This window comes from Erinaceus europaeus, chromosome 11, assembly GCF_950295315.1.
Source record: "Erinaceus europaeus chromosome 11, mEriEur2.1, whole genome shotgun sequence".
Lineage (NCBI taxonomy): Eukaryota > Metazoa > Chordata > Mammalia > Eulipotyphla > Erinaceidae > Erinaceus > Erinaceus europaeus.
This window is the reverse complement of record NC_080172.1, coordinates 74,472,817-74,498,306: the sequence shown is the minus strand read 5'-3', so window position 1 is coordinate 74,498,306 and position 25,490 is coordinate 74,472,817. Positions and strand designations below refer to the sequence as shown.

Sequence of the window (25,490 nt, the reverse complement as noted above, 5' to 3'; positions counted from 1 at the left end):
TAGCATTTTATAGGAGAAGCATTTAGCTTATCTTGCTACCAAAATTATAGACTAAAAGATAATTTTATCATGGAAATAAGGGATACAGTCACAAGGATAAGACAATTTAACTCAACTGTTTGTTATAATGTTTCAAATTAATATTTAATGCAGATTTTTAGTGGATACAGTTTTAAATATCTAACATGAAATAAAAAATTAAGAAAGATAAAAGGAGTCTATGTAGATGAAACAGATGGACAGCTTTCCTACTTCCTTTGAATAAGGGCAGATGCCTCTGGATATATTCCAAAAACAGGATTACAGAGGGCTCCATTTCTCTGTTTTATAAACAAAGTAACTGAAACTGGAGATGCATCTAGTCCACAATTTCCTAGGTCTGAACTGCTGGAAAAGTAATATTTTTCTAATATTCATCTATCAGCTTCAACCACACCAACCAACATTATTCCCAGATTAAGTTTACATAAATTGACACAAGCACATTAAGTTTTTTATTATTAAATTACTATGTTACCATAGGCAGAGCAAAAAATAAAATAATTGATCTACTTGTACATTCACATTTTAAACTCTTGAATGAAAAGCAAGTGAACAAAGGACCGGTTAGAAAAGGAAAACTGAATTAAGTTTTTCATACAATTCTCCTAATTCCTCTAATAACCACAGAAACATGCTAAAAATTTTAGAAAGGCAATTCTTTTTTTTAATTTTTAATTAATTTATTTACTATTTATTTATTTATTTATTTATTTATTTATTTTTACCTCTAGGGTTATTGCTGGGGCTCAGTGCCTACACCATGAATCCACTGTTCCTGGAGGCCATTCTCCCCTCCCTTTTGTTGCCCTTGTTGTAGCCTTGTTGTGGTTATAATTGTTGTTGACGATGTCATCCATTGCTGGATAAGACAGAGAGAAATGGAGAGAGGAGGGGAAGACAGAGAGGGGGAGAGAAAGATAGACACCTGCAGACCTACTTCACCGCCTTCGAATCAGGATCCTTAAGATGGTCCTTGCTACCCCCAGCAATTCTTTTCTAATACGGTATCATATTAATGAACTATGCCTACCTCAATAAATTAGAAAGACTCCTGAATATTAAGGATAGTCTATCTCTGGTTAATGCAGATGTTACATGGATATAATGCATACATCAAAAAATAAAGGATTGGCAGCTTAAAAATTTTCCAAAGTGTTAGTCTTTTTAATGCTGAGTTTCCAGTTCCAGAATTGTCCATTCCCCTTGGGGTGAACATTCTTCAGAGGAAAAACTAGCCATAGTGATGCTTGCTGAGGAATCTTCAAGTGGAGATGTTAGTTCACTGCATCTGTTTAAAGTGTCAACATGTGCTTTACCCTGAGGTTTTGAGCTGTCTCGTGCTAACAGCAGTGTCTGATTGATTAGATACTGTGCCAAATTTAAGTCTTCAGGAACAGAATTTGTAATATTTAAGTTTGAATTCTGTTCTGACAGTAGTTGTTTTAATAGTGTCCAATCCTGTTTTGCAAAGTGTTGGTTATCTTCAAAATCCATGCCTGTAAGGTGTGTTTCTGATTCCAATTTCTGCTCAAATGCTTCAATTACATCCATCTCATATATTGGAGAGAGGGTTTTTGAAGGCCGATGGTCAGATATGTAGGTTTGTGCCAGTGTGTCACAATCATCTATGTCTCCTGAAATAATTCATAATACTACACAATGTAAAAATTGCACATGTTGGTACTCCTTAGAGCTTTGTAGAATAATACTAGCATAATAGTTAAAAAATACAAAAATGAGAAAAGTACTATTAAACAAAATTGACAAGATTTTTGAGGCATTTTTATTCTATGTTAAAAACTCAGAGATATTCAGCAGCAAAACCAACATAGGCAGCTAACATTAATTCTACATACTTTAATTTGAAAACTTGTGATACAGAGAACAAAAAGTATTTAAACATGAACATAGAATGTGCACATATATCTAAATCACTACAATAAAAACTTAAAGAGAAAAAAAAACATGATTATTTGATGGTGATTTTTAAGGTAAATCAGTTCCAAAGGGGAATAAGTACATTTTATCTAAAATCTTATTTTTATATTGCACATGCAAAGGAGGATGCAAGCAAGGACAAACCAACCAACCAACCAACCAACCAAAACAAACAAACAAACAAAAAGCACAACTTTAAAGAGCTCCCTATTCTTGTGAATTTGCCGAATAGGGATTACTGATCAGCATTTTTCTTAGTTTTGATATACAATAGTTACTTGGCCAGCCACTATTGCATATTATAAGCATAGGTCATTAGTTTAAATACTGTAATAAAGAAGGCAAACACACAAAACAGACAAGAAACTATCCAAACATATGAAATAAACCTGGGCTTTTAAAAATTTATTAACAATGCTTCTAAATATAATCTCCTTTAGGAAATTTATCTTTTTAATTGAAAATTCTAGCATAGAATTATAGTGATCCTGAAAGTTGAATCTCTGTAAAATGTATATAAACTGTAATAATAATCTATTTAAAATAGTTCCGTACTTTTAGTTAATATTCCTATAATTATTGCACAGCCCTCTTAGATATATACTATCATAGTCCATAAATCATACACAGTGTATAATAAAATTTCTAATAGTAAAGAACTTGTGTTAAATTAGACATAAATAACTAAATAATAGCAAACTAAGTTTTTCTCTTCATTTGTTCAGGTTAAAATCTCTTAGTAGGCCAGTCAAGATGTTAATAGATGTTAACTTTTCACTAGTGTTTTAATGAACAATAGTTAACTAGCTAGATTTCATATTATAGGAAGTTTAAGTTTTCATTTAAAATTTAAATCTGTTAATTATTCTAACTAAAATATAGCATTTAGAGCCACACAAGTCTAAATTTCTATGAATTTAATTTCTTACGACTTTATCATTTCTAGTTCTGTACATTACCTGCAGATAAAGCAATACTAGCTTTTTCAGTGGCTGTAGAATGGCTCTCTTTAATTTGACCTTCCTGAGGCAGAACTTGACTCCAAACAGAGTCTAGAGATTTTGTAGCGCTGTTCTTTGGTATGTCAGGACTGGGTTCTCTTTGATGAAGCTCCAAATGACACGGTCTTTCTTGAGATTTTATGTCACTCTCTGAGAGTTTGTGATGTCGCTGACAGTCATTATCCACAACACTCCCATGATACACTTTTTTATCTTCCGGGTGAAGATATCTTCCTCCATTAGACAGGGCATCCACTGTGTTCTTTCTTTCTGAGGCTAAAACACTCTGTTTATCTTTTTGTGAAGAGTCGTTATTACTAAGACCCAAGAGAGAGCTTTCATTTTTATAGACACCATTGCCTTTATCTTGTTTACATTCTAAGATACTACTATTGTTTCCCTGTGAGTATCTGGGATAGCAGGTCACTCCATGATACTCATGGATAATGCCATCAAAAACATCAGAAGGTGAAAGACAATCTATAGAAGGTTGAAAAGGAGTGTGGACTTCCCCTTCATCAGAGCCTAGTTCTTCACATTCATCTACCGAAAGTAAAACAGACCTTTTAAATTTCTTAGATCCAGAAAATTCACGAGTCTCATTTTCAGTTGCATCTTCAAAAGCTAAATTAATTATCCCCTGAAATTGTTGAGGTGTTGTGTTAGACACAGAGAAATTTTCTGTAACATTTTCAGCTTCAGACTTTTCATCTTCTGTTTCATCTGCAGAGGAAGAAACTTGATCTACTTCCTGAGCAAACTGGACACTGCCTCGTGGGATATTTTCCTTTTCTCTAGGGTGGAAGATTGTTGTTCGAGACCAAATTTCTGGCCTTTTCCTGGGAATCTCATCATCACTTGTCGAATTGATGTGGAAAAGATCATTACTACTTTGTTTTTTCATTTTTACTTCAATTCTTAAATTACTATCATATATTTTTAATTCTTCAGGAGTACTGGTATCACTGCTACTTCTCCCAAGAAAATCATGGCACAGCATAGTGCCACATTTAGAAATACCTCTGTCATTTGACCCATCGTCATCCTGAGACCCTCCAGCATCATAGTCTTCAGATCTAGGCTTAATGTCATCAGAGGATGTAGTAGCACTGGCAGTGTCAGATTCAGGACTCTCTCTTGGATGCATACCAGCGGTACTCAGATTCCAGTGATTCGTGAATGGAATGTCATGGCTCTCTGGAGTTTCTGTTGTCTCCATTTCTTTAGGAGAAATTTTTCCTGATACTTGTTCTGAAAAGCACTTGGAGGAAATATCTAAATCTGCTGTAGCATACTTGTTTTCCTTCATAGCAGAGTCAGCAGACAATTGACTAGGAATTGTCTGTTCTTCTACATAAATTATAGCCTTTTTATCATCCTGAACAGAAATTAAGATATCATTTGTCCTTTCAGAAACATAAGGTAAAACATCTTTCACACATTTAATGGCTGCTTTGTTGCTTATATCATTTCTGTCTACTTGTTTCTCTTTGTCAGAAATAAAATTAATTTGATCTGCTTTTTTTGAATCTAAATTGTAAATTTGATTTGAGTTCAAGGAATTTTCATTTGGACTTGAAATCATGGAATTTAGGTTGCTAGCGCTATAAAATTTTGAATCTGTATTATCACTCCTATCAGAATGGCAACGTATTTCAGCTGTGCTGCAATGATCCATTTCTTTGTGATTAGAATTTTTTGCTTCACTTTTATCTGAATAATTCTTCTCTGATTTCAGTTCATGTTTTATGGATTTATCTAGATTTGAAATATTTTGATGTTCTAACACTAATTTTTCTTTTTCCTGACTGTTCAATGACTTTTGTGGGTCAGATTTACATATTTGGAGTGCTTCCATACTACTGATTTTGGAAGTGAGATTAATTAGGGATTTGTGAGAATTCTGTTCAGAAATACTATCCTTGTTGTTATTAGCTTCTATACTATGAAGCATGCTTTTTTGGAAAACAGATGTTTCACTTTTCAAAAGTCTTTGAGAAGACTGAGTCTTCTGTATATCCTGTCCAGGAAGCATTTTCCGTTTTGAATCTTTATTATTCAAAATTTCACCTTTCTTAGATTGATTTAAGTTTTGGGGTACTGCCACTATTTTTGTATTAACTTTAGATAAAGTTGTTTGTCCTTGCTTAACATTTTTCCTTTTAGGTGTTTGTTTATCTGTAGTTGTACTATGGTCTGATTTTGTCACATTTTCATCAGACTGCCTTGAAGAGACTGAAGATTTTACTGAATTGGGTGATTCTCCTTGGGATCCTAAGAAAATGAAATTAAAAAATATAATACACCTTTCATTTTATGAATAAAATTCAAAATCTGCTTTTAAGTAACTTTAGGATAAAACAATAAATTGGCAATATAACTAGAATCAGATAGGCAATAACCAACTCTCAGTAAATTATATAAAATATTCTTCTACTACATATACAAATGGACTGTTCCTATGTATTAGGAAAATTATTAAAATATAATATCTCTTCCTCAAGTAAAAACCCTTTATCCTTAGGCCATAATTAACTTTTCATACTTATATGGGATGGAAACATTTTACTTTCTTATATCAGAAAAGCAAGAAGCATTTTATCTTCAAAGTCTAAGGGGGATAAGAGTCTGTTCCTTATAGCTAGAGAGTAAAATATCAAGATAAATACAAAATAAAAGTACTAAATTAAAAAATCCCCCTCAAACATGAACAAAAGTAATTTATTTCTCATAACCAGGTCATCATTACTGTAGTTCATTAGGGTTAACAATTTGGACATGCATTAGAAATTAAAATGGATGCTCCAAGTCTCTGATTGTCAGAGAAATGCAAACAAAGACAAAAATGAGATACCACTTCACTCCTGTGAGAATGTCATACATCAGAAAAGGTAACAGCAGCAAATGCTGGAGAGGGTGTGGGGTCAAAGGAACCCTCCTGCACTGCTGGTGGGAATGTCAATTGGTCCAACCTCTGTGGAGAACAGTCTGGAGAACTCTCAGAAGGCTACAAATGGACCTACCCTATGACCCTGCAATTCTTCTCCTGGGGATATATCCTAAGGAACCCAACACATCCATCCAAAAAGATCTGTGTACACATATGTTCTTGGCAGCACAATTTCTAATAGCCAAAACCTGGAAGCAACCCAGGTGTCCAACAACAGATGAGTGGCTGAGCAAGTTGTGGTCTATATACACAATGGAATACTACTCAGCTGTAAAAAATGGAGACTCCACCGTTTTCAGCCGATCTTGGATGGACCTTGAAAAAATCATGTTGAGTGAAATAAGTCAGAAACTGAAGGATGAATATGGGATGATCTCACTCTCAGGCAGAAGTTGAAAAACAAGGTCAGAAAAAAAAACACAAGTAGAACCTGAAATGGAATTGGCATACTGCACCCAAGAAAAAGACTCTGGGGTGGGTGGGTGAGGAGAATACAGGTCCATGAAGGATGACAGAGGACCTAGTGGGGGTTGTATTGTTAACTGGGAAACTGGGGAATGTTATGCATGTACAAACTATTGTATTTACTGTTGAATGTAAAACATTAATTCCCCAATAAATAAATAAAAAAAAGAAATAAATGGGTTCCTAGAGGAAAAAGCACTAATTTTGGAATTCATTTGTTTATACCGGTCAAAAAGATACTGTTTCATTAAGTGTTTAAATATATCATAATAACAAGTATTTTAAGTGTTTAATATTTAGCTATTCCTAGAATATGAATGATTTTTCTGTATTATTTTTGTTTGCTTTCTGATTATTTAATTTGAAGTTGATTTTAGGATTTTATAAGTGGCTAGAAAAAAATAAAAAGGTAATATTGTGTCATTCAGGATGAAATGAATGAACTAGAGGTGACTTCCTTAGTGAAGTAAGTAAAGAAGTGAGAAACAAATACTGAATGATTTTTGTTCATAAGTGAAATCTAAAGAATTGAAACACATGACCTTGCAAGATTTGATAAGAACTATAGTGGGTACTGTTGAGAATGTGGGGGCACAGAAATTTGGTGATGGATGCAGTGTGTAACTATACCTTGTAATTTTATAGTTTTATGAGCCACTATAAAAAAAAAAGGCAAAAAACTGGGGGACCAGGTGGTGGCACACATGGTTAAGCACACACATTACAGTGCACAAGGACCCAAGTTCAAACCCCTGGTCCCCACCTGCAGGGGGAAAGCTTCACAAGTGGTTAAGCAGGGCTATAGGTGTTTTTCTTTCTCTTTCCCTCCAACTTCTCTCTGTCTCTATGCAATAATAAAAATAAATAAAAATTAAAAATAAAATAAATAAAAAAGAAAAGGCCAAAAATTCTACATGATCTTGCCTTCAATGTAGAACAATGATAGGACTGCCTCACTCTCCAGGGAGGCTGGGTCAACAACTCTGCTATTTGAGGAACATTGGTACTGAAATGAGTTCAGCCTAGAATGTTCCTAGCTGTGAATATGGACTGCAAGCTCAAACTGACAGGGATGCAGAGGTTACACAGGCTCCTGTGCTAAATATGAATAGACATGGCCCCTAGGTCAGATCAACGGGGTTTACAGTTAATGGTATTTATATACTTTCCCCATATCTGGGAGCTACTCTCTGCCCTGATCCAGCTTTCTAGTCCTATTCTCAACTCTGACACCATCTTCCCAGTCTTAGCCCACCTATATGTTAGCTGTCAGGCTCAGGCAAAAAGTTAGTAAAGTCACAGGCCCCTTGGAATATAACTAAGATAAGACTGCCTAGCTTCTCCCCACATAAAGACCCTTAGTTCCATCTGCTCTATTCTTACCTTTAAGTTCCTGATTACTAAACAGTTTGTTCTGCTTTATATCTTAATGCTTTTCAGCCACCAAGTTGCAGATGCTACCACGATGCCAACCTGATTTCCCTGGGCAGAAGACCTCACCAATGTGTCCTAGAACTCCCGTCCCTCCTGAGTCCTATCCCATCAAGGAAAGATGGAAACAGGCTGGGGGTATGGATTGACCTGTCAATATCCCTGTTCAGCGGAGAAGCACATACAGAAGCCAGACCTTCCACCTTCTGCACCCCATAAAGATCTTTGTTTCATACTCCCAAAAGGCTAAAGAATAAGGAAACTTCCAGTGGAGAGGATGGAATATGGAGCTCTACTGGTGGGTATTCTGTGGAAATGAACTTCTCTTATCCTACAGTCTTGTCAATCACTGTTAAATCACTAATGAAAAAAAGAGGTAGGGGCTGTGTGGTGGTGCACCCGGTTGAGTGAACACATTATAGTATGCAAGGACCCAGGTTTGAACCCCTGGTTCCCATCTGCAGGGTAGAAGCTTTGCAAGTGGTGAAGTAGGCTGCAGGTATATTTCTGTCTCTCTCCCTCTCTGTTTTTTAGAAATATTTTATTTATTTATTAATAAGAAAGATAGGAGGAGAGAAAGAACCAGACATCACTCTGGTACATGTGCTGATGGGGATCAAACTCAGAACCTCACGCCCGAGAGTCCAATACTTTATCCACTGTGCCTCCTCCTGGACCACTCTCTCCCTCTCTATCTTCCCCTTCCCTCTCAATTTCTAGCTGTCTCTATCCAATAAATAAAGATAATAAAAAATTTTTTTAAAAAAAAGGTAAAAAGAGAACTGAAAAAATATTTTACAAATTGTTATTATGTAAATACTTATGGTATAAAACAAATTCATTTTTAGTGTATGTGCTACCAAAGTGAGCAATGAAGATTCATTTTATTTTTATTATTTATTTTATTTATGTTGTTATTGATGTCATTATTGTTAGATAGGACAGAGAAATGGAGAGAGGAGGGGAAGACAGAGAGGGGGAGAGAAAGACAGACACCTGCAGACCTGCTTCACCGCCTGTGAAGCAACTCCCCTGCAGGTGGGGAGCCAGGGGCTCTAACTGGGATCCTTAACACCAGTCCTTGCACTCTGCACCACATGTGCTTACCCGATGTGTTACCGTCCGACTCCCTATTTTTATTTATTTATTTTTTAACTTATTTATTCATTAATTTTTATTTATAAACTGGAAATATTGACAAGACCATAGGATAAGAGGGATTCAATTCCACACAGTTTCCACTACCAGAACTCGGTATCCCATCCCCTCCCTTGATAGCTTCCCTATTTTTTATCCCTCTGGGAGTATGGACCTAGGATCATTATGGGGTGTAGAAGGTGGAAGGTCTGGCTTCTGTAATTGTTTCTACACTGAACATGGGCACTGACAGGTTGATCCATACTCCCAGCCTGTCTCTTTCCCTAGTGGGACAGGGATCTGGGGAGGTGAGGCTCCAGGACACACTGATGGGGTGGTCTGCCCAGGGAAGTCCAGTTGGCATCATGGTAGCATCTGGAACCCAGTGGCTGAAAAAGAGTTAAGATGTAAAGAAGAACAAATTGTTGACTAATCATGAACCTAAAGGCAAGAGTACTGCAGATGAAGATTTGGGGTCTCCGTTTTGGAAAAAGTTATTTTAGGTCAATTTTAGGTCTATTCCAAGGGTCCCATGACCTTACTAGTTTTTGCCTGAGCCTGACATCTAATATCCAGATGGACCCAAGTTATTATCTGGGGAGATGGTGTCATAATTGGAAAAATTACTAGAAAGCTGGATCAGGGAAGAGAGTAGCTCCCAAATATGGGAAAAGTATATAAATATTGTTAACTGTAAACCCCATTGATTAACTTATTTATTGTTGGACAGACAGAGAGAATTGAGGGGGGGGGGAGATAAGAGAGAGAGACAGACAGAAAGATACCTGTAGCTCTACTTCACCAGGGGCTGGAACCTGGGTCTTTGTACACTGTAGTGTTTGTGCTTAACCAGGTGTGCCACCTTCTGGCTCCTGAAGATTAATTTTTAAAATATATTATTTAGCAAAGAATTTATGGAATACAATCAATTCTCTTTTCTTTTTTTAGGAATGGAGAAACATGAGACAGCACAGAATTCAGAGGGAAAAGACTCTCTTTACAACTTACAGCTCTCTATACTATTATTTTATGTAGAATTAAAAAATTATCTCTATTTATTTATTGGATATAGACCATCAGAAATCGAGAGAATAGGGGGGAGATAAAGAGGGAGAGAGAGACACCTGCTGCCCTGCTTTACCATATGAAAAGCTTTCCCCATCAACTGAGGGCTGGGGGCTCAAACCCTGGGCCCTAGCACATTGTAATATGTATGCTCTACCAGGTGTGCCACCACCTGGTCCCTATACTATTATTTTTAAAGAGTTCCACAGCACTAGATTTGCAGATAGAATTACAAGTTATTAGACTAACTTTAAAGAGCCACGGGGATATTATACAAAAGAACTAGAAATGCAAATAAGTTAGTGATCTAATCATTTCTCTCACAAATTCAAACCCTGAAATACCAAATACTTGTCCAAAAAGCATAAAATTTTATATGAAACAAATGTAAACTTCTTGAAACCATCTATAGTTGATAATTTGCAGCTAAATTTCAAATTGGAGTACAGCTTATTCAATTTAAACAAGGAAGTAATACCCAGGATATTTCAGCCTTACCTTGAATTTTCACAAGATTAGATGGACCATTCTTTGCCCTCTGCTGGACTGTGGCACACCCACTTCCATTTCCTCTTTTCTTTAAAATTGCCTGTGGTACAGGTTCACCATAGCCTTTGCTAGCAACCTTCTTTGGCGCACTAATAAAAATGATTTGCATTTAGTATAAGAGACTCCAAAAGATAACCTTTTAACAGACCCATACAAAAATATTTTTCTCGGGGCCAGGTGGTGGCACACCTGGTTGAGCACACATGTTACAATGTGCAAGGGCCCAGGTTTGAACCCCCAGTCCCCACCTGCAGGGGAAAGCTTCACAAGTGGTGAAGCAGGGATGCAGCTGTCTCTCTTCCTCTCTACCTTCTCCTCCCCTCTCAATTCTGCTGTCTCTATCCAATAATAAAGACAATTAAAAAAAATTAAAAAGTTACAAAAATATTTTTCTCAATGAAATACAAAACTATATGCTCTTTCTTTCCTTCTTTCTTTCTTTCTTTCTTTCTTTCTTTCTTTCTTTCTTTCTTTCTTCCCTTTTCTTGCCCTTGTTGTTTTATTGTTGTAGTTATTGATGTCGTCGTTGTTGGATAGGATGGAGAGAAACCGAGAGAGAAGGGGAGACAGAGAAGAGGAGAGAAAGATAGACACCTGCAGACCTGCTTCACTGCTTGTGAAGCGATTCCCCTGCAGGTAGGGAACCGGGGACTCAAACTTATGCTGGTCCTTGTGCTTTGCGCCATCTGCGCTTAACCCACTGCACTACTGCCCAACTCCCCTATATGCCCTTTCTAAACAACAGAAATTTATGCTCACATGTCTATACATTTATAAGACTGTAGCTCAAGCATGAGAAAGCAATATACGACCAAGTGGACAAGTATCCCTCTTATCATTCTTTATCAACCACTACTTTGATTAAGGTAACTTCTTTCTTCCTCCCTCCCTCCCTCTTTCATTTTCATTCTCATTCTCTCTCTCTCTTTCTTTCTTTCTCTTTTTCCAGAGCACTGATCAGCTCTGGGTTATGGTGGTGTGGGCGACTGAACCTGGGACCTGGGAACCTCAGGACTGAGTTGGTTTGCATAACCATATGCTGTCTCCTCCACCCATAACTTCTTTTCTTTTTTTTTTTTTTTTAAACATGATGCCAGGGATGAACTCAAGGTCTTGAGCAACCTCCCTTGTCTAATATTTATCTAATATTTTTCTGATAGACAGTAAAAGAGAGAGGGGAAGCAAAGTACTTTTTCACTATCCATTTTACATCTTTGGTGCTCTCATGTCAGGACTGAGTCCTCCTGGATCTATACATATGAAACAAATTCTCTTATCATTGAATCATCTTGACTGGCCCTACTAACTTCTCTGACATATAAGAAAAAGTGTGTACAGTAGGAGAGGTAGCTCAGCAGGTACAACAAGGCCTTGGCTTCAATCCCTGGTATTGCATATGCACATTCTCACTCATGATAATAAATAAACCTTTTTAAAAATAGTATTGTGCAAATTAACTAAATTTTCTAAGGGAGGAGAAAAACTGTTTAAAACATCTAGCTAACATTATTCACAACAGCCAAAGAGTGGGAGCAGCCTAAGTGCCCATCAACAGATGACTGGATAAAGAAGTTATGGGTTAAATACTCCATGAAATGCTAACCAACCTAAAAAGGATATTGTGTTCTTTGGGACAAAATAGATGGAACAGGAGATGATTATGCTTTATGAAATAAGAGGTAAGGGATGGTTTCTCTCATATGTGGAATCGAGTGAATTCAAACACACAAGCTTGCAACAAATAAGTGACAACAACAACAACAAAAGGTGTAAACAAATGTCTCTAAGACTTTGTGAGAACTACGGTGTTATTCCTGGGACATTAGGGACACAGAACTTTGGTAGTGGGTGTGGTATAAAGCTATACCCTGTAATCTTATAATTTTGTAAGCCACTATTAACTCTAAAAAAAAAAAACCTTGAAAAAATAATCAGCTAGAAATCAGTATATAGTTAACTTTCAGAAAAGCTAATACAAAAGTACAACAATGAAGACTTACTTGTTATTTATATTAGTTTCTTGTTCATGAATATTTTTTCTATTGGAAGTTCCATTGGCAACTCTTGAAAGAGGTCTAGATTTTATCACTGTAAATTAAGCATAAGTGAGCTAAGAGTTAGAATCCTACATATGTAACAATTGTATATAAATCCACTGGCCAGGTAGTATATACACATTGAATGCTACAGTGTAAAGAACTCTGTTTTCTCTGTTTGAAGAATACATATACATAAATACTTCCCGGCATCTGAAACTAAATAAAAACCCAAATGCAGGTTCACTTTTTCCTAGGAGCCACCACCATGGGCTATTAGAATAGTAAAACCCACCTGCAATCGGAGATTTGCTACTTTGTACATCATTTTTCACTGTTTGTCCTGAGGAGTCACCAAGTGATTGTTTATGACTAGAAGGCTTCTCCTCTATTGATCCATTTTCCTTTGGCAGTTCCAGACATTCAGTAGAAGTCAAGAATTCCATACTTGAACTTGTAGATCTGCTGGAGGGTCTTGCAGTATTAAAACATGAAAAATCTTTTCCTGTCACTTTCTTTAAGGGTTTTGCTTTGGCTTGCATATTTAAGTTTCCTGTGTGTACCTTAGGTCTGGCACCTGTAATCTCCCCTTCCTGGTTTCTGGCTGCTTTTCCATTTGATAAATTTTTCCGTCCATTTGCTACTGCTGCTGATACTGTTGCTGCTGATCTTTCCACAACTTGTTTAGGTGACATGTTTGCTGACTTTGCATAATCACTGTTTTCTGTTCTGGGCTTTATTATAGCTTTGGGCTTTCCAGAAATATTTTTTCCCTCAGTTTTTAATTCCTTTGTGATCCTAGGTGCTATTTTTGTACCACCCTTTTCTGTTAAATCATCATTCTTCAGAGTTTTGCTTAAAGTGCTTTTATTAGTATTTAGTGTTTGTCCAGATGCTCCCAGTCCATCAGATTTCATCCTCTGATTTGATGAGGGATAGCTCCCACACTCTTTCTTGTTACTTCCTTTCCAAGATTTACTTTTTACACAAGAGTCAGAAAATTGTCTCCTCTGCTATAATGGAGAAAAAATACTTAGTAACTTTACTAAAGCTTCTGACATGTAATAACTTTGTTTTAATTAGCCAGCTTTTCAAATAGGAAAAAAAACAACATAGCAAAGTATTATTATTTTTAAACCATTCAAAATTTAAATTATCATCAGTGATTTTGATTTAAGCTTCAAATGTGTCTTTAATTACATTAACTTAAATCTAAAATATAGCTTTAAAATTAGTGTTATGTTTTAAAAAGGCATGTTACTTAATTTTACAAAATTAAGGTAGATAAGAATCTTTAAATGTGTCGGGTTGTTTTGAGTACTTGAAAACAATAACCAATGTTTTTTTGAGGGCATACCCCCAGGCTCTGAGCTAATTTCATAATCTCATTTAATCCTTGAAATAATTATATAATAGCTCCTTTTGCTATTCCCATTTCTTTTTTCCTTTTCCTTTCCTTTTTTTTTTTTTTTTTGCCTCCAGGGTTATCACTGGGGCTCGGTGCCTGCACTTCGAATCCACTGCTCCTACAGGCCATTTTTTCCATTTTATTGGATAGGACAGAGAGAAATTGAGAGAGGGTGATAGAAAGAGGGAAAGACACCTGCAGATCTGCTTTACTGATTGTGAAGTGACCTCCCCTTCCCCTTCCCCCCCGTAGGTGGGGAGTTGGGGCTCAAACTGGAATCGTTGCCAGAGTCCTTGAGCTTCGCATTATGTGTGCTTAATATGGTGTGCTACTTCCCAGTCCCCTGCTATTCCCATTTTTAAGGCAAGAAACTGGGGATTAATGCAGGAATGTGATTTAATTAAGATCATGTACTGACTGAATCATGATTTACTTTAAGCAGGTTATAGTATATATAGTACAACTTGAGGGACACTATAATAATTTTCACCCAAAACTCTCTCTTCATCCTATCCCAAGTCCCAGATTTTAATCTGCAATCAGGATATAGAGCACAGGGCTTGTGATGTTCTGTTCTCTCTCATTTGCAGTTTCTTTCTCATAAAATAAATAAATGATTCTTTATAAAAAAAAAAAAGGTTTAATTCTCTATGGTTTAAGATGCCTTTACTTCTTGACCAGGAGATATCTCATTCAGTAGAGTCTTTATTCCAAATTTAAAAAGTCTGTTTCTATCTCAAAAAGCTGCCCAGAGTAGTGAAGCTCTAGGAACCACAAAAGAAAGAAAAAGTCATTAACATCTTTATTTTGGGGGCTGGACCAGTGGTGCAATCAGTAAAGCACAGAATTTACCATGCATGAGTACCCAAGTTCCAGCCCTCAGTTTGCACCTGCAAGGGGAATCTTCACCAGCAGTCGAATAGGTGCTAGCGTCTCTCTTTCTCTCACCTCGGCCCCCATTTCTCTGTCACGGTCATAATAAAAAAAATGAAAACCATGTCTGTGTTTCCGACTATGCATCTTTAGCAGGTAGCGACTGACCCTTTTCAGTGAAGTGTTCTATGGTTCTACAACATTTGTAAAGTTCAAATAGACTCAGTCGTCCTTTCTGTTTTCTGGATCAAATCTTAGCTCAAAAATAACATTTTTATTTTTAATACCCCAAACCAGGTAAACGTGTGGTTTTACACCTCTTCCCACACTTAAAACTGACCTGATGTGTGGTCCATAAGGTGGTGCAGTGGTTAGAGTACTGGACTTAAAATAATGAGGACCCAAGTTCATGTGCATGTGCCAGTGTGGTGCTCTGGTCCTCTCTAAACATCTAAACACATGTATACATACATCTTTCTCTAAAAAAAAAAAAAAGACCCTGGTGATGGCTTATTCAATAGAATGCACACATTACCAAGCCCATGACCCCTATTTTCAGAGAAGCCTCACAAGCACTGAAGCAGTACTGCAGGCATCCATCCATACTTCTCTGTTTATTCCTTTCTATCACTGTCTCTAAGCCTCTACTGAAAAAAAAAAAAAAAAAAAAGAACAAGAAAAAAGCCGCCACTGGGAATAGTAATGCTAAATAGGCACTGGGTTCCAGCAATAATATAGGTAGTAAATAAACACACAAACACACACACACCTTTGACCTTCATTTACTGTACCCTTGAGTGTATTTTAAACTATTATGCTCTGGGTAGTATCTATGTGCTATATGGGATTATGACATTCCTTTGAAATTTCACATTAAAATTATATAGCACGATAAGGATTCAATACACACACATATCTGGACAGTCTCTTACATCTACAAAGTTTACTTCCTATATTCAAATAGCCAATGGAGATAGTCATCACATACTCCTGACAAGAGTGAGAAAAATAGAGTATTCCTTTAAAGCATTTCTTGTAGACACCTTTTTGGCTCTAATACTAGGACTTTAAAAAAAATAATCTTCCCTACCTGTGGGGGTAAAGCAGGGCTGTAGGTGTCTTTCTGTCTCTCTCCCCCTCTATCTATCCCTCCCCTCTCAATTTCTGAGTTTCTATCCAATAAATAAATAAAGCTAATTTAAAATAAAATAAAAATAATCTTTTCATTAGAGGAAAATTTAAATAAATCAAAATAAGACTGAAGAATTCCTATGAGCCTATTGTATAGCTTTAACAATGATTGATTCTTCTTCAGTTTTATTTCATTTATAACTACCCCCATTTTATTTTGACACAAATTACAGATATTATATAATTGTGGCCATAAATATTTCAGTAGCAGCTTTCTCCTTAAAAATTTCTCTCTGCCTTTTTACTTACAGAACAGCTAATTTATCTTTGGAAGATAACACTACCTGACTGCTTACTACATAAAGAATAATTGCATATACATTACTTAGCTCAATTTTCTGATTAGCCTGCTAATTTTATTATTCTATATTACAGATAAGCAGAATAAGACTCTTAAGATGAAACAAGTAATATATATGTGAAGTCAAGACTTGAACTCTTATTATTCTTTGTCGAACACTCATTTCATTATATGGCCTTTTGTGTTTCCTTCCTATTGTGGTTACCAGTTAGCCCTTGGATAGCCTAAAATACAAGAAGATAAGTTAGAGCAGTGAGACTTTGTTCTTTTTTGCTATAAGGCAAGGAAAGAGGAAAAGTCTGTCAGATAACAGATAGCAGAATATGAAAAAAAAACCAGATAGGTTTAATTTCTGGGGGCCTTAACACACACACACACACACACACACACACACACACACACACACACTGAACTTTTACATAGAAAAAAGTCTTAGTATACCATTTCTTAGAGTATGTTCTCTGAAACGATATACTATACTTAAAAAGGGTTGAGCCAGGGAGTCTTATTAGTGATCCCCAGTTAAACATCTAGGTAAAATGTAAGTCTAAAGCCTTTCTTCCTTTCTCTCTTTTCTTTCTTTCTTTCCTTTTTTCTCTTTCTTTCCCTTTCTTTCCTTCCTTTCTTTCCTTCCTTTCTTTCTTTCCCTTCCTTCCTTTCTCTCTTTCTCTTTCTTTCTTTCTTTCTTTCTTTCTTTCTTTCTTTCTTTCTTTCTTTCTTTCTTTTTTCCTTCCTTCCTTCCTTCCTTCCTACCTTCCTTTCTCTCTCTCTCTCTTTGTTTTAGTTAACTCTACTGTTTCTCTGAAGTATTAAGATGCTAAGGTACACGACTGGTGAAATAGCTCATTTTGGATAGGATGCTGCTTTGTCAAGTGTGTGATACAGGTTCAAGCCCCTTCCCACCCACACTGAAGGAAGCTTCAGTGCTATAGTATTTTTTCACTCTCTCTCTCTCTCTGTCCCTCTATCTAGAAAAAAATGTTAATGTACAGCATCAATCATTCTCTAAGAAGAAAGTGGATGGGGTTATTGTATATAGAAGTTCTCAAATTTATCTGATAATAGCTGTTCTCAGAGTAGACAATGATGGAGCTAGTAGTTTTGCGGTATAAATTTGGGATATAGTCTTAGGAAATTTACTGGCAAAAGGTTCCAGCATCCCAGTTTCTTGGAACTTGACCTTTGCCTCAAGCCATGAGAACTGTGCTGTGACTTGGGGGCTGTGTCAGTTCTTATCTACAGGCCGATGAGAAGGAAAGATCTTAATTTTGCAAAGGCAATGTGTTCTTTTCATTTCAAGCAAGAATTCTCAGTGTACTAGCTCCATGTTATTGTAATACACTTACTAAATAGAATTCTGTACTTAATATACATGATTAAGCAACCACTAGTGCATTAATTTGGACTATAACTATCCTTAGTGACATCCGAAGGAATATTTATAATTTAAGTTATAACTAATATACCAAGCAATTCATTCTATATGTGCAATGTAGTAAAAAAAAATTACTATCTTTTTTTAAATGACCAATAAAATAATGTTTTCACTATGCGCACCCTGTACAAAACTCTCCAGAGTACTTTCATCATACAAAACTAAAACTCTGGGAGTTGGGCAGTAGCACAGCGGGTAAAAGCGTAGGTGGTACAAAGCACAAGGACTGGCATAAGAGTCCCCGATTGAGCCCCCAACTCCCCACCTGCAGGGGAGTCGCTTCACAGGCGGTGAAGCAGGTCTGCAAGTGTCTCTTTCTTTCCCCCTCTGTCTTCCCTTCCTCTCTCCATTTGTCTCTGTCCTATCCAACAAGAACAATAATAACTACAACAATAAAATAACAAGGGCAACAAAAGGGAATAAATACATATTAAAAAAACTAACCCCCTATACCTACTGAGCAACAGTTCACCTTTATCTTATTCCCCAGCCTCGGGCAACCACCATTCTGTTTACTAGGACTTTGAATATTTTACTATATGTCTTTACTTAACGAGAGAGAGACAGAGAGAGAGAGAGGGAGAGAGAGAGAAGGAACTAAAGCATCACTCTGGCATATGCAGTGCCAAGGATAGAACTCAGGACCTCATACATGCAAGTCCTGTGTTCTACCTCTGAGTCACCATATGGAAATAGGCTTTGAATACCTTAGATACCACATTTAATTATACAAAATAACTTTTAAAGTTAAATACTACTGCACTCTTGATGCAAATAGCCTTTTCAAACAAAATTACAATATATGATTTTAAATCTTTGTATAAGAAAAACTAGGACAACTGAAATCTTCCTTTGTAAGAAGTAGGTTAATTAGAAAAATAAGATTGAATGAGGTCTAGAATTCTAGACAAATTCTGACCTGCTGGAATGGCTCCAATATTTTGGCTACCAAGAAGGTTTTCATGGAAATAAAAAAATTAGACAATATCTATCTTCCTATGCTAGGCAGACATAAGAATTCACGTCATTTGGTGGGAAAGGACCTACGTTGTGGGTGAGGGTGTCTTGGGAAGATGAGAAATCATATCCATGTGTCTACAACTATACTATAAACCATTAGTCCCCCTTTAAATAAAGGGATTAAAAATTCACATCATGCGCTCTGGTGTTTTTCTCTGTCTGTCTCTGCATTTCTCTCAAAAATAAAAAAAATTCACATCATTTAAAGTTTATGAGATGTTTAACATAACAACGATTATTTCATAGTATTCTGAATTATAAAATAATAAAACCAAATTACATTTTTTCATTTGGCCCTACACAACTTTAAAGTCTAAAGCCTTTAAACTTCAAAGGTTTACCTGAGAGCTACTCAAAATGGGCTTTTTGCCAAGTCTTCGATCATCACCTTTGTCAAATGCAGCTGTTGAAAAGAAAAAAAGCAATTTATTTTTATAGGAACACCACTATTACTATAGAAGTATATGGAAAATAGTGTACTATCAGAGAAGTTTGTATTTCATGGAATTTGTTAAAAACTGAAATAAAATGGGTATACATAAATAATTCCATTACATTTCAGAATTTTAAAAAAGAACCTAGTTTTCATTTTTTTTCCTGTTTCCTGTGGATCTTATGCTATTAAACTTAGTAAATAAGAAATGTACACTCTCCTAAGAAGATTCATACCTTTATAAAACCCAGAATTTTCTCAAGTTGTTGGATTTCATAAATATATTATTTCATTTAGTTGGACATTTAAAAAATGTACAGTTTGTAGTAAGTATAATGTCTTACAATGTTCCAAATAGAAAATTTTTAGCCTAAAAATGTAGAATACTCTCTTAAAATTAACTCTAAACACTTTCTGGTTTTATAGATCTATGCTGAGAAGGGAAGAACAGAAAAAGAAAATACGGATCTGTTGAAAATAATAAGCCATGTTCAAACCCATGTAATTTTTATAACTACCTAAAATTTCATATATGGATTATGAAGATATGAAAATCAATGGAGAATTCATATATATGTACTCCAAGTAGAAAATGAAAATAATATAAGTATAGTGGGATTAAAGTTCTATGTAGCACAGCTATATACAAGATACTGGGTACTGTACAGCAAACCCTAACAAAAGGACTTTTCAAAGTTAACCCAATTACCAAATAATGTGATGATAACATTAACTATCGATTGTCTTCTTGAACCCTAAGGCAGCAGGAACCTCACATCTCCACTATAGAGCCCCTGCTTCCCCCAGTCCTGGAGCCCTTGGATAGGGCCCACTTTCCCGTATGCCTCTCCCAATCCATATCAAATAATGTTGCATCTGCCGATCACAACCTAACCAACGCAACGATTGCCACCTCAACATGCTTCACTTCAGACTGTGTCCAGAGACTTCACGTGTGGAATGACAACCCTTCAGCTTCATTACTCGGGTGAGACCTTTCCTTTCATAGTATACTCTAATTTCATCTCAGGTGGTTCACTTTCTAACAAAGTCCCAAAACCTAGATATATACCAGTTTCTGTGAGAGAGAGCATATCTTCACACGTATCCATAAACTACTGTGAAACATATACCTGAAAGCAGAAGTACACTATAGTTTGCAGTGAGTACCTCCCTAACACTTCCTCTCCACTATTCCAAGCTTTGGGTCCATGATTGCTCAACAATTTGTTTGGCTTCGTATGTTAACTCTCTTTTCAGTCACCAGGTTCCAGATGCCATCAGGATGCTGGCCAGGCTTCCCTGGATTGAAGACCCCACCAATGTGTCCTGGAGCTCAGCTTCCCCAGAGACACACCCTACTAGGGAAAGAGAGAGGCAGACTGGGAGTATGGACCGACCAGTCAAAGCCCATGTTCAGGGGGGAAGCAATTACAGAAGCCAGACCTTCTACCTTCTGCAACCCACAATGACCCTGGGTCCATGCTCCCAGAGGGATGGAGAATGGGAAAGCTATCAGGGGAGGGGGTGGGATATGGAGATTGGGTGGTGGGAATTGTGTGGAGTTGTACCCCTCCTACCCTATGGTTTTGTTAATTAATCCTTTCTTAAATAAATTTTTAAAAAAGCAGTGTTCTGGTAAAATAAATAAGTAAATAAATAAATAATAAAATAGACAATTCCAAAATAAATAAATAAATAAATAAATAAATAAATAAAGTTCTATGTACAGGTCTATGTAGATATATTTTTATCTCTTGAAGATAGTGGGATTTTTAAAAAAAATATAGTGAAGAAATATATAGAACCCCAATTTATTTAATTCTTATTAAAATATCTAATGAAAAGTATTTTTAACTTTTATTTCACATTCTACTATCTCTGTTACCTAGATTCTGTGCAGTAGGACAAGCAGAATCCTAAAAATAGCATAATAAAGACTGATTTACTATAAGTAAGCAACTTTGCATAATATTATACAAGAAAAATAATTTTTAAAAAATCTCCTAAGGATCAGCAACTCACCTAGAACATTAAAAATGTTCTAACAATAAAAACCTAGAATCACTTTGATATCTATGGATACTTAATGCTGCAACTATGTATGTTAGGACTCAGTATAATTCAACATATTTAAGATAAAAATCATTACCAAATTGACATGGTGGTAGATATAAAAGTTATTTTTGACAACTAACTGGGTTATCAATAACATTTTGAATATATGCATATACATAAGTACATTCATTCACATGTGCTTTTAATTGGCACTTTTAAGAATTAATGTAAAAACACTGGGACCCAATTTAGCTATGAAAACCTCTAAAATGAAGAAGTTTACTTCCACTCATAAGAGAGTTGAATGACACCTCATCGCAGGCTGATCTTACTTCTTCACACTGTCCAGATATTATAGTAAAGATAAGCTGTCATTTAAAGATAAGTACAGAGACTGTCACAAGAAAAAAAATTCCAAATTCTAAAGACCACTTACATGAATTATGTTAAATGATTTTGCTGATTTCCTATTTTGTTGGAATTCTTTGAAAAGTGCTTTTTAGATCACATCCAACCACACTATCAGGTTATGCTTTTAATGCAAGACACAGCAAATCATACTCTGACTCTATCACTATAGAATTTGGCAGATACATTCACTATCAACATATTTATATTACATACAGCTTCTGTGTCCTGTCATAAAAAAGCGTTTGCAAAATACAGTTTCAACTTAAAATGTTTTCAGAAGTGTACCAGAATCTGCCAATATTTTTCCTAAGGTACCTGCTTCAACCCCAAAACAGTCATGAAGCCATTTTTAGTTCCATACCTTTACATTTTTATTTTAATGTTTTGAAAAAAACACACATTCTGAGCAATATACATTTTTTTTGTTTAATACTAATGTTTCAAATGGTACCTATTAAGTGTCAAGAGACCATTGTGCGGCTCCTGAGGGACACTCCGCAATAGCACACACCGTATCACTGAACCAATCAATTGTGGAAAAAAAGCTATCTAATCTAGGCAAAACCGCAAGAAAGGGTATCTTATGCAAAAGATAGCAAAGCTGTACACATTTCAAAAGGGAGAGAAAGTATGTTTGGAAATTTGTTCTGTGGATTACATTTTTCTCTATTTTTTTTTTTTTTCTCTTTACAGGATGCTTTTAAGCAAATTTGGCTGGAACACTGCTGCTAACATACAGCAGGATTACAAACTGATACCTAATTATTTATATAAAGGAAGTGAGTTTCATTTTCTATGAACAGCAGAAAGCATGATTCGTTAAAACTGCCTAAATATACTATCACTAGTTTCAGTTAGCAGGTATTTGCTGAACACAGCAACATTATTTCTTCCACTTCCTAGAATGTCCTCGCAATATCTCTTGTCACAAAGACCATAAGAGTCAAAAAGAAAAATCTCAAGGCTGACATACCTGCTTGAATTTTCTGCTGGTCATCTGTGCTCATCAGCTTCCAGCTTTCTGTGTGACGAACAGCATAGAAAGACTGAACCAGGAAGACCCACAGCTTATCACGCAGAGCCTGAATCTTGCACGTAAAACCCTGTGTTCAAGCAACAAATCAGCAGCTGGTGAGCCACATTGTCATAGCAACCAGTCATTATTCCTTTCCGAATCTACTTACTCGTAAGCTAGATCAATGATGTCATCACTTAGATTTTTAAGATCACACAGTACATGTTATTTAAGAAGGTTTAACTCTTCAAGATTAACATTTTATGGTAAACATGAAGTTAAACCTTATCCTTTCAGCCAGACACTATTTTAAACCACCAATGGCTGTTAAATGATTACCTCCCACAGCCTTTCAAACCAACTATGACTTTACAAAGTCAGATACCTTAAGTAAAAGTAATGAATATAATCACTTTTTATCATTCCTATAGAACAAGTATAAAATGTCAAGAATTTGCAACTAACTTGATTATCACTAACTGTATTTAAAATGAATAATACTTTAATTTTGCTTTTCCTCCACAATCCAACTTCAAACATGATTTTCCCTAAATAAAAAAGGAATTGACACATATTTGATATATTATAAAAATAAAAAATGCTGATGATTTCAAATTCTAAAAAATATTCCTATAAACACCATAAGTTTAGGAAACATAATGCAATCTCTAGGACAAACAGTAGAGTATGACTGTACCAATTCATTTTTCTAAGTATCAAAAAATGTGTTAGAATTAAACAGTCTAAATTTTAAATTAATTTGTAGAAAAATGAGATTAAAATATCTCACATTATAAAAAATTGTAGGTATAAGTAACACTTGAGACTATAACCAACACAGGTATCCAACACCTAGTTTTAATGAGTCATGGGGTATGTATTTTAAAATATTAAAACAGTTTAAATATTATGTCATTTTAATTAACTTTACTACAATCAATACCATTTCTTTTGTATTGTCAGAGTTCAATAACATGTCCAAAGTCATAAGGAGAGAGCAGCTATTTTCAGTGGTTATGCCTTCTTCAATTGCTTTAAAAATTTTATCCAACAGTTCTGCTGTACTGCTCATTGCTTGTGACTATAAAACACAGAAATTGATATTTAATAAAACATACCTATATATGTCTAAAAAATCTTAATGTTTGGCATAACAGCATAACTGGTTTTACAAAGTCAACAAGAATTCTTATTTCATTTGTAATAATAATAAAATGTCATTACATTATGTAATCCCAATGAGTGTAATCAAATTGCTCCTTTGTGGAAAAAAAAAGCCTTATATACATACATATGCAACACATACACATAGTTCCTAATTGCCAAAGTGGCCCTGAAAACAGGATCTAGAAATAAATAATAAAAGTTATTTATTCAGTAATTAATTTTAGAGAAAGGTTACCAATAAGAGAAATTTTCATGAACCTAATTGTACTATTCACTAAAACAATACCTTTAATGACTTTGCTTTCTAAAATCTGAATTATGCTGATGAGGACTAGAGCTGGCTTGAGTTACTTTGTGCCTTGCCAGAGCACTCAACCTGTCCCCTCTTTATCAATGTGAGCCAAAAATCCTGTCCATCACTGCTCTAAATCCTATGCAAACATGCCATCTGCTATGGAATTTATTTAAGCCATACTGATTTAATCAAAGACAACCTGCATTTAAAAACTCTTACATAATTAAAATCAGAACACAAAAAATGGAATTAAATATAGGATATAATTTTAAAAATAGTACCTGTAAGAGAAGAGCAAAATTTTCACTTTGAATGATACTGGAGAAGTTTTCTACAATAAATGCAACACATTTTTCTTGGAGTTGGGATGCCATAGTCAGTGCTGCTTCTGTCCACTTAACTCTGGGTAAACTGATGATTAGTCTGTCAGTTTCCATCAGAAGAAAAGCAGCGTTCTTATCATTCTTATAATAAAAAAATATTGGGAAACAGATTACAACTCATGAAGTAATTTTCTATGCAAACCAGATACTTTTGTTTTCTTGTGATGCTTTTTCACACATACCCCACCTTGTAGTTAGTACTACTGTCATTTGTTTACATATATTCATTCATTCATTCATTCATTCATTCATTCATTCATTCATTCATTCATTCATTTTTACCCAACAGGGCAAACTATAAGCTGGGAAGAAGCCACCTTTAAAAGGTAGCTCTGGCATCAAGTGGTGGAAATCTTAATTGAGTATCCATGTTTATATGTGCAAAGATCTGGGTTCAAGCTCTTGGTCCCCACCTGCAGAGGGAAAGTTTCATGAGCAGTGGAGCAGTGATACAGATGTCTCTCTTTTTTCTCTCCCTTTCTATCTAGCCTTCTCAATCTCTCTATATTCTATCAAAGAAAGAGAAAGGAAAAAAATAATAAAGAAAAAAAGTGGCCACCAGGAGCAGTAGATTCTTTGTGCAAGTACCAAGTCCCAGTGATAACCAACTCAAACAAACCTAGGACCAAAGTTATAAAAGAACTATAAAGAACTTGATTTACATGAGATGTTCACTACTGAATTAATATTTGTGCTTATTTTGTGCTTACAGATATCATTCTTAACTGCATAGCTATACTATTATACATTTATTTCTTTTTGACTATAAAATATGTTGTTACTTAGAAAGGGGAGAAATATTTTAACTCTGCTCCACTATCCAGGGAGCTCTACTGATGGCTGTCCGTGATTCTTCTGTGTGATTCTGGGGCTTGAACCCAGTCAG

General features: G+C 35.5%; 1 protein-coding gene across 2 annotated transcripts in view; it reads right to left on the bottom strand.

The window, feature by feature from the left end:
- Positions 1–471: 471 nt before the first annotated feature.
- The window catches only part of BTBD8 (BTB domain containing 8), a 127,415-nt gene continuing 102,396 nt past the window's right edge, over positions 472–25,490 (bottom strand). The window contains exons 10-18 of one of the 2 annotated variants that reach the window (XM_060202068.1): positions 24,503–24,685; positions 23,703–23,840; positions 22,718–22,847; positions 19,184–19,245; positions 12,910–13,627; positions 12,579–12,666; positions 10,528–10,667; positions 2,940–5,255; positions 472–1,676 (exon numbers count right to left, since the gene is read on the bottom strand). In XM_060202068.1, the coding sequence (XP_060058051.1) occupies positions 1,207–1,676; positions 2,940–5,255; positions 10,528–10,667; positions 12,579–12,666; positions 12,910–13,627; positions 19,184–19,245; positions 22,718–22,847; positions 23,703–23,840; positions 24,503–24,685 (4,245 nt within the window). In that variant the 3' untranslated portion in view covers positions 472–1,206. The remainder of the gene's footprint in view (positions 1,677–2,939; positions 5,256–10,527; positions 10,668–12,578; positions 12,667–12,909; positions 13,628–19,183; positions 19,246–22,717; positions 22,848–23,702; positions 23,841–24,502; positions 24,686–25,490) is intronic. The other variant, XM_060202067.1, reaches the window with a different exon arrangement.